At 35.1% G+C, this 10000-nt stretch overlaps 1 protein-coding gene across 1 annotated transcript in view; it reads left to right on the top strand.

Moving 5' to 3' along the window:
* Nucleotides 1-2721: 2721 nt before the first annotated feature.
* Nucleotides 2722-10000, top strand: part of LOC113822040 (uncharacterized) — an 8440-nt gene continuing 1161 nt past the window's right edge. The window contains exons 1-11 of the mRNA XM_070117300.1: nt 2722-3046; nt 3453-3611; nt 4183-4421; nt 4674-4762; nt 4910-6138; nt 6606-6706; nt 7266-7460; nt 7945-8149; nt 8329-8461; nt 9116-9245; nt 9857-10000. The exon at nt 9857-10000 is cut by the window's right edge and continues 1161 nt beyond it. Coding sequence (XP_069973401.1) covers nt 3006-3046; nt 3453-3611; nt 4183-4421; nt 4674-4762; nt 4910-6138; nt 6606-6706; nt 7266-7460; nt 7945-8149; nt 8329-8461; nt 9116-9245; nt 9857-10000 — 2665 coding nt within the window. The 5' untranslated portion in view covers nt 2722-3005. The remainder of the gene's footprint in view (nt 3047-3452; nt 3612-4182; nt 4422-4673; nt 4763-4909; nt 6139-6605; nt 6707-7265; nt 7461-7944; nt 8150-8328; nt 8462-9115; nt 9246-9856) is intronic.

Genomic DNA, 10000 nt, shown 5'->3' with positions numbered 1-10000 from the left:
ACACACACACACACACACACACACAAATAAAGTAAAAACAAAACAAAATAACATAATAAAAATAATAACAAATAAAAGAAAAGGATACTCACAATCATTCTGATCATTGTGGCCGATTGCTGGTACTTGCAACCTTGAGGAATGTAATAACGGAGCTCTGCAACACAAAGTGAAATCTGTAACAATAATAGTAAATAAAGCCGAACGCAGACTATAGGTCCATATGGATAATCTACATGTTAATGGAGCTACACAGATAATGGTAGTAATGCTGTAAGACATACAAGCACATATTACAAAAAATTGTTATCTCTCTCCTTGAGGATGAAGCGTTAATCCCTCAGACTGACAAGTCTCGTCAGATATCAGTTAAATCTAATTAGTAGGATGTCAATCTTTTTTTCTTGCTATCTACCTGGCTGTCTGTCTTTTTGTGTCTATCTGTGTCTGTCTCCTGGCATGCCCAACCATCAAACTTTCTGTTTAGTTAGTCTCATTGTATCTTTGCTTGTCTTTCTTGTCAAGGTGTCTATTTGTATGCCTATCTTCTTTTCCATAATTGTTTGTCTACCTGTCTGTCTTTATTGTCTGTTTGTCTTCCTTTTTGTGTGTCTGTTTGTCTGTCTCTGTGTCTCTCATATATGTAGTATATTTGTCTAACTGTCTTCCTGTCTCTGTGGTTCTTTGTCTACTTGTCTATTTGTCTGTGATGCTTGTATGATTTTTGCTTTGGCTACCTCTCTGTATGTCTGATTGCCTGTTTATTTGTCTGTGATGCCTGTCTACATGTCACTTTGTCTGTTTTATCTGCCAATCTACCTATGTATGTCTATCTGATTATCCGTCTGCTTATCAATATGGCACTGCCTGGCTGCCCTTTTATCTGAAAAACTGGGTGTTATAAGGGCCACCTAACTATCCCAACCAACAATTCTAGACCTTCAACATTTATGTTAATAATGCTACAAACATCAATTTCAAATTAATAGCTACAACTCAATTAACCTGAAAAAAATTGTGTCCTTCAATTTCATTTTTTCAACTATGCCAATCTACCTGACATGTTTCAGTCTGAACATATATCTATTCTTTTCCAAAAAGGTAGAAAATTTTCCCTAAAAATACTACTAAATAATGACATGTATAACGAAAAATCCAAACAAAGCTACATGCACATTGACACATAGCCTTTTCTTAACTAATTTTTCCCTAATTATACTAACTGTACTTAGACAAAATTGTCTTGAAACTTGATGTGATCTTTGATGAAAAGATTTCAAATCTTTCAGTAAAATGTAATAATATTCTGCCAGTGATATAAAGAAGTCCTATGGCTTTTATTTTTCCTGTGCTTCTGCAAAAACATACCTCCACCATATATATACTCTGACAAGATTGAGCTTACAGATCTCCTTGGTCCTCTATCATTAAATAAGGAACTCGTCCACCCACAAGGCTATCTTGATAGAATGTATGCAACAGAAGATTCCTAGCCTATATTTGAGCACCAAAGGCATCGAGACCACTACTAGTGCTTGAGTCATTCCCATTGTATTGGTTTGTATCTATCACACCAGAGTACTAACACAGCTCGAAGATATATATGATTTCTCTTATAAGGTCTTAAACAGTAATATCTCATTCAAGAATTAAAAAAAAAAAAAAAAACTGGTATCCTCCCCCTCCAGGATTTCCGATACAAAGTGAATCCTGTATTGTACGATGCAATTCTGCAAGTGACTGGCGCAGTCAAGGAACGTGGCACACAAAATATTTTAGGAGAAAAATCTTTGGTGCTAGGACAATGTCAAATTGACCTTGGTTCCCCCTCTTCCCAAATAAAGAAAAAAAAGGGAATATAACAGAAATAAGTAAATGAGGCCTCTTAATCTGCTTTATACATTTTTTTTATGCTCACTGAAAAAATATCAAGATAAAAAATTTATAAGTATATATGAATAAATTTCATGTTATAACATATGTTATTCTGATTATCAAAAGCAAAAAAAATACAAAGTAAACTAATCAGAAATCAAAACAAATGAAAAGTTCAACTGTGGTCTAAAAAAATCACTGATTAATATTATCATGATAAATCACATGATAATGTAAAGAGATAATATGCCCTTTGTGATATTGTGACGAAATATTTGAGTCATGAAAAACACTCATTTGTATGTTGTTCTTCCATTTTAATAACATTTCATGTTTGTTTACTAAAATTCCATATACTCTAGATTAACCAAATCAAGTACTAATAACTTTTAAAAAATCGAGTAAATTTTTTCCAACATAAAAAAATAAACAATATATTTTCCTCATTTCTGGGAACTCGGTCAAAAACTTTTACGACATCTACCAGACCTTAATCAGCTGAACATATCTTTCATTCTTTCATAAACTAGTAAACGGCGGAGTAATGAACCATAAAGTAAAAGTACTTCAAGAGTAAATTGGCTTTTCTCACCTGTAGGATGAAAGACGGCACAGCTGATCCTACACCACTCAGCTGATCGACCTTTTACAAGACTTTACTTTAAAAAATAAAAGATAATGTTCGTGTCTATCTATGTGTTGATCTCCTTATATAATTCATAATACTACGTAGATTATTTTGGATATATTTCTATTCACTTGTATAAATCTTCCTTTGTTAATATGAATCTGTGATATAAAGTTGATCGGAAAAACAAAACGTTCCAATAATGAATCAGCTGTATTTTGTAAACAACTTATGGTTTGAATTTCTGTCTTGCAGTCACTTTACACTCTAGTCCGGAACGATTTGTTAAATAACTTACTAAATTTATTAATATATTAGGTTTATTCACTTGAGCAATGATGGTTTGTGTGAAGATGAGGATAAAATATGAGAAAAGCAGAGTAATAATGTCGTTTTTATGAATTTTTGGTATTTAACACGACACATCTGATTGATTGTCATGAAGGGCGATTTATATTGCAATTTTAAAAGACGTTGATATTTTTTAAATTCTGTGAAACACATGAAAATGATGGAAGATTATGTCAGGAAGCTTGACGTGAAGTAAGTATGATTTTATTTTAAAGAAAAACATTAGTTAACACGTTTGTTGTGAAACTATAATTTTTTTTTTACCACAATTATTATTACTTGTTTATCATATATGAGTCTTTTAAATAGACCCCTGAACACAGACGTTACTTATAATGAATATCACTATATTGATTTGCGTTTTCCATAACACACATGCATATAAGAAGTCAGTCATACCTTTAACAGTATTTTATTATTATACTTAAACACTGATTGATGCCCCACTCCCTCAAAAAATAAATAAATAGATAAATAAATGAAAAATAAAGCAGAATTCATATATCGTGTTACTTATCATTATTATAATTTATTAATATTAATTAGCTCTTTTGCCATTTAAAAAACATTGACTTACATCATTCTTACTTCACATCAGAGGTATCCAAAAAGCCTTACAGAATGGCACAAGAGTAGACGCAGACCTCAATGGAAAGGGGTTGACGGCACTTCACTTGGCAGGTGCCTTGACGGATGAGGCTGATTGCATTACCATAGCTGAGGTTTTGCTGTCAAACGGGGCAAACCCAAACATCCAGTAAGTTTGTGTTTTTGAACTCTTGAGAATTGTAAATTATTTGGAAAAAATTGTGAGAAAATAGTAATAGAGGTCCAGGCACTGCTTTTATATATATCAATTTTTAAAACTGTCTTGGTGATTTGGATTAGATGAAAATTTTATTCTGGTAATACTGTATGTTGATTATCTAAAGTATACTTTTATTTGTGATTTAAGATTATGGTTATTCATCATTATAGTTTTTATTCTGATTTTAATTTGCTCTCTTCTGAAAATATTCAATACAGACTGAAAGCTAATACTTTACTATTAACCTGATATAGAAGTTAAAATAATAGATAACATTTTATCCATTAGCTTTCAGTGGACAGAGTAACCTACATGATAATTTGGCACATACATTCTTGCATAGGAATTGCAAAGGAAAATGACTTGAGACCATGAATAGAACCATTTATGACTAAGAAACAAAGCATTATTTCAGAGGGCCAGGAAAATAAGAGGAGTCTTTGGTAATAACAAACAGATAAAGATATACTGCATTGCAATATTATATGCACAAATTTAATGCCACATTTTAATATTCCAGGAACAATTATGGCCAATCCAGCTTACATGTGGCTGCCTCTCATGGATACTGCCGCCTGTTGGAGCTCCTCTTGGTCAATGGCGGTGACCCTTTGCTTGGGGACATCACTGGACGCTCCCCCGTTGACTATGCCCATGAGAAACAGCAGACAGAGGTCGTTGAACAGCTAAACAAACTCCTTGACTCAGAGAACTATGAACGCCCGCAAGAGAACAATGAGAAATTTGTCATGGCATTTTGTAAGTGTATTAATTTGTTTGTAAGTTTGTTTTTTTAATTCAGAAGGTTTTTACATCATCTTTTTTACTTTTTTTTTTCTGGTTATGGAAAGATTGTTACTTTTTGAGATTATTATATTTTATTGAATAATTCTCTCTCTCTCTCTCTCTCTCTCTCTCTCTCTCTCTCTCTCTCTCTCTCTCTCTCTCTCTCTCTCTCTCTCTCTCTCTCTCTCTCTCTCTCTCTCTCTCATTTTTTTTTTTTCTTTTCAGGGAGACAGGAAATTGTTGAACTCCCTGTCTTGTCTCAGGAAGGATCAGAAGTGTCATGTCTGTCAGAGGATTTTCCTGGTTCACAGCAAGTGGGTATTGATTTGATCTAATTAAGATGTCATGATACTAATTTTGGCTTTGTCTTGGCCTTTTGTATATGATTTATTACTTTTTCTTTTTTGAAAGGATTACACCATAAAGCAGGGTGAAAAATTGTTACTTCTCACTGTTTGCAGATATGTTTTGATAATGAAAAAAAGAAGTCTGAAGACAGGAAATTAGATTCCAACTGCAAAAAGGATTCCACGTATACCAAATATTCTGTAAATGATTTGTTCATGGAGGAATCATTTAGCACAAGATATAGTCAATTTTTAAGAGACCTCGAGAACTACGAGCAACACCAGATAGACACAGACGAAGATGGTTGGAAGTCACCTCCCCAGGAGCCAAAACTAAATGACAGTGGGCCATCCAGAATCCACTGTCCAGATTTCTTGAAGAAGCTGAAGCAGACCATTCAAAAATACCAGCATGACAGCGACAGTGACAGTGATATAGTCTCTTTGCAGAGGTGCCTAGAGAAGAACTTAAATGAAGCCAGCAGATCCTTCTGCCGTGCCTCGTCCTTTGCATCTTTCACGAGTGAAGACAGTCAGGATTTGTCTTCTGAGCAGACTCTTAATGAGCTTGACATAGCCCAGCTTACAATTGACCTAACAGATAACCTGTCATTCTTAACAGATGACTTGTTTGAGGCTACTTATGTCCCACCTAACAAATCAATTAGTGTTTTGGAGAAGTCTCACAATTTGACCTCAGGAAATGGGATGTGTCTCTCACAGGAAGGCTGCATTACACTCAACTCATTAGGTATAGAAAATGATACAGTCCTAGAAGCAGACTGCGATGACACTCTTACAGATAGCGTGATTATTGTGGCAGAGAAGAACCAAAATAATCTCAGAGGTCATGGAGATTCAGTCGCTGGAAGAAAGCCCGAGAAGGACATCAAATGCATTGATGAGAAATTGAAAGAATACCCCATTATTACCACCGCCCCTCGCAACACTTCCAAGCCAGACCAGTGCCAGACTGTGAACCTTGTAAAAGCGCCAAGGAAAGAGGTCCCATACCTTGAAAGGTGTGCAAGGGACAAGCCTCTATTAAGAGACCCTACATCCAAGCTCTTTGATGGACTGACCAAGACACTAACTCCAAAAGGCAAAATTTCCGGCACAAACCCTCCTACCACCACTTTCTCCTCCCCTAAAAGAGTTGGTCAGCTCACATCCGTCCCTAGCACTCCACGATCCCACCAAGGGCTTGTGGGCAAGGGAGCACCCTCCACTAGTAGTTCCTGTCAGTCATTCTTCAGCGTTGTGGAAGAGTTTCTCTACAAAGATCCTGAGGCTGGTATTGCACTTATCGAAAGACGCTGCCCATCGTCATCTTCCATCGCAAGGTTTGTTGGGAACAGGTGTGGGTTTTGATCTTATTTAGGATTGAAGTGAGTGTGGGATTGAAAATCCAGCATGCTTTTTTTTTTAGACTCCTTTATAATTTGTGCTTTTCCTTTTTCTTTTATTGTTAACAAAAAGATAAAGTAGTCCTCTCTTTTGCTTTTGAAGTTAGATTCCTTTTCATATTTTCAGAATATGCATATTTATTTTCTGGAGCATAGTGCAGGCAGTGATCAAGAAGTATAATATTAGAATTATTATTTATAAAAATTATATTAGAATTGATATTTTATTTATTTGTTTTCAAAAACTGAAAGAAAAAACACCAACTGTACTAACTGGCCTTGTAAGAAAGCAATTTTACTTCCCCCCCTCACAACTGTTTTATCTTTAACATATATGTGTATATATTTATATTTTTTTTTTAATTATTTTTCTTAATACTCTATCAATCTTTCCATTTAATCAGCACTGGCAGTCAATTTGGTAGTCTACCGAGGAGTCTGATACAAAGCAGGAAAATCACCGAGGTGCTTCAGCCTCCACCAGACAAAGCAAATGTCCATTTTGGTAAGACTTATGGGGGGATGTCTACCTCTTGCAGGCTTATATTTCTGTAGAAGTGGTAAAAATTAATGTGATAATCCTAGCAAGTTCATTCATATCTAAGCAATCCTGTATCAAGTTATTGGACTGAATGTTAACTTATTAGGAAAGTCTGTCCTAGAGTAACAGATTTTTATCCCTTTCTGTATGGGAGTCCCAGGTTAGATGCTTTTTGATTGCTATTTGTAGGCTTTGGAATAGATTGCCTTCAGAGACTGTAGTGTTTTAGACTCTTGATAAGTTTAAAAGATCAGCTGAAATATTTTTACTAAATAATTTTCTATTTTTTCTTTCTTTTCTTGTTCTGTTTTGACCTGCATTGACATCTTTGGGGGTATGATTCCCAATTTTTTCAGTGTGACTCTTCATATGGCTTACCATAATAATAGTAATAATAACAATAATAATATAAATGGGATCTTTATATTAGATTAGAAACAGTCTGACCCTTCTGAATATAGTTGCACAATGACAGATCCTCTGAATATTAACCTCTAGTCACACAATCACCTTGCTTTTACAGAAGAGAGCTTAAATTCCATTGGAACGGTGACAGATAGCATCAAGGCTCTATCAGCTGAGACCCTCCGTGCACGTCTCAAAGCAGTAGGCTACACCCCAGGACCCATTACAGCTGGGACCCACCGAGTCTACCAGAGACACCTCATGCGGATCAAGAAGAATCCGCAGATGCTGGAAGAGGAAAATGCAGATAGCGGTGAGTTAATGATTTGCTGTCAGAGCTTTGAATTTCTATTTTTTTGATGTAAGTAGTTTTAAGGGGGTTGACTGATTAACTAATTGGTATGAATTCTTTCTTTTTTATATCTATTATTACTACAATTATGTATTATTAATGTTATTTTGAATTGGCAGTTTATATGCCTGTATCTCTTGTGTTTTCCTCATAGTAGTAGGTGACTATAATATTTGGCTTACGTATCAAGATTACTTATAAGAAATATGTACTTATCCAAATTTACATTTTAAGAGTTAGTCTTCATAAATATGAACTTTTCAAGATAGCTTATTAGAATTATTCACCATTATTACTCATCAAAATAATTTATCTCTTAACACTACTTCTCAAGTTAGGACATCAAATGTATGGCCAGATTTCTCAATTTATAAAAAAGGAAAAAAATTAAATAAATAAATGAATAAATAAATAAATAAATGAATAAAAAATCTTGCATCTCTAGCAAAACCTTCCTATCCACGTGAGCTGAAAATGGCTCTGGAGGACCCGTCTTCTGTCGATTGGATCTCATGGGGTTCCTTAGAAAGAGTCATGAGCTCGCCCTTCTGTCAGCCAGACCCCATGCGACACTGGAGGGATGGGACCACTAAGTCCTGTTTCAATTACCTGCTTTTGGACCCCAGGATTACACAGGATCTACCTCTGAGGTCGGTTGGAGGGTCATCCTACAGGAGTTTGGTTAAGTCTAGAGTCAATGAAAGAGTTTTAGTCTTCCATATGTTATGCCTTTTCACAAGCACTAACATAGGCATGTTTACAAGCACATGCACCCACACCCAGAAATATGGTCACAAAAAATATATATATAATTTCCTGGTTTTTACAGGGGACTGATGATGACAGATGCGGAGAAGTTTCAATGTTTCATCTCTGCCATCTTCTACATCGGCAAAGGATCGAGGGGCAGGCCTTACTACCACCTTTATGAAGCCATCAAGAGCCTGGAAAATGGCAAAAAGGTAAATACCAGGTTGTCGCTCCGTGCTGACTAGGCTTATGTCACACGTTTTACCTTTTCATTGGATCTGTTCAACTTGACTGTTACTTTTCTAAGATTGTTGATTTGAAATTGTAACCTTTATTTATTATTGTTTTTTTCTTTTCTCTTACTTTCTTGCTATTTCTGGTTTTTAGAATAGGATAGATCTATGTATGTTTTTTTTCTGATTTTTTGAAATCTAATCAATTTTGTAAATAATTCTAATTTTTACAAATAATTTTAATCTCTATATTTTCTTCTTTCTCAAAAAAAAAAAAAAAAAGATAAAGAAGATTGAATAAATCCACTTTCATTATGGATATATGTTTTATTTATTCATTTATTGTATTGACAAAAATGAATATTGTGCAAATCCTTTTGGTATATTTTCTTACTATTTTACTATTTACTCATTCATGTATTTATAATTTTATATTTTTGTATTTCACTTAATGTGATTTAGTACTTTACTTGTTAAACTATATTTTTTCTCTTTCCATAAACCTTTATTTATCTTGTTTTACTTACTGAAACTATTTGATTATGTAATTTTTTTTCTCTCCTTTTCTTTTCTAATTTATTGCTATTCCTTTTTCTCTCCTTCTAATTCCCTCATTCATGTTCTTCTCCTCAGAAAAATAAGAAGATTGAGCGAATCCACGACATTTGGTCTGAAGGCGTTGGCGTGATCTCTTTGCACGTCTTCCAGAACACCATTCCAGTTGAAGCTTGGACAAGAGAAGCGGCAATGATAACGGCCATAGGTGAGAAAATGGAGAATAAAAAAGGAAGAAAAAGAAGGAAATTAAGACATATAAGAGGATGATTTTAAGGCATATTGTCATAGGAAATGTGGAATGCGAGGAAACAAAAATAAAATAAGACAATGGGGCTCAGGATCATGTGTCTTACTTCTTGTAGGCGAGTAAATGAAAATGTTTGAAAGTAAATCAAGATGAAACGAAGATATACATTGCTAGTGTATTAGACTGAATTCTACATTTCTTATACCCTTCATAGGCCTATGCCACCTTTACATTTAAAATAAAAAGAAAGAAAAAAAAAGATGTATAAGCATTTCTCTCTCTCTCTCTCTCTCTCTCTCTCTCTCTCTCTCTCTCTCTCTCTCTCTCTCTCTCTCTCTCTCTCTCTCTCTCTCTCTCTCTCTCTCTCTGTGTGTGTGTGTGTGTGTGTGTGTGTGTGTGTGTGTGTGTGTGTGTGCGTGCGTGCGTGTGTGTGTGTGTGTGTGTGTGTGTGTGTGTGTGTGAGTGCATACGTGTGTGTTTTTATACAAAATATACAAAATAAATAATTTATAACATTCAGTGTTATACAACAACAGCAAAATCCTACATTCCTCCCATTCTCTCCGTAGGCCTTGGCAATCTAAGTAACAGCATCCAGGGCACCTTCTATGGACTGCCAAGCACCTGGCGATGGGCTGAGCGAAGGCGCCTGGGAACGCATCTCTTGTGGCGGACGCTCCAGATCTTCCTGCAGGAGGGCGAGAGGCAGCTTA

Source organism: Penaeus vannamei, chromosome 40 (genome assembly GCF_042767895.1).
Source record: "Penaeus vannamei isolate JL-2024 chromosome 40, ASM4276789v1, whole genome shotgun sequence".
NCBI classification, from domain to species: Eukaryota; Metazoa; Arthropoda; class Malacostraca; order Decapoda; family Penaeidae; genus Penaeus; species Penaeus vannamei.
Note: the sequence above shows the minus strand (reverse complement) of the source record. Positions and strands in the feature narration are given on the sequence as shown.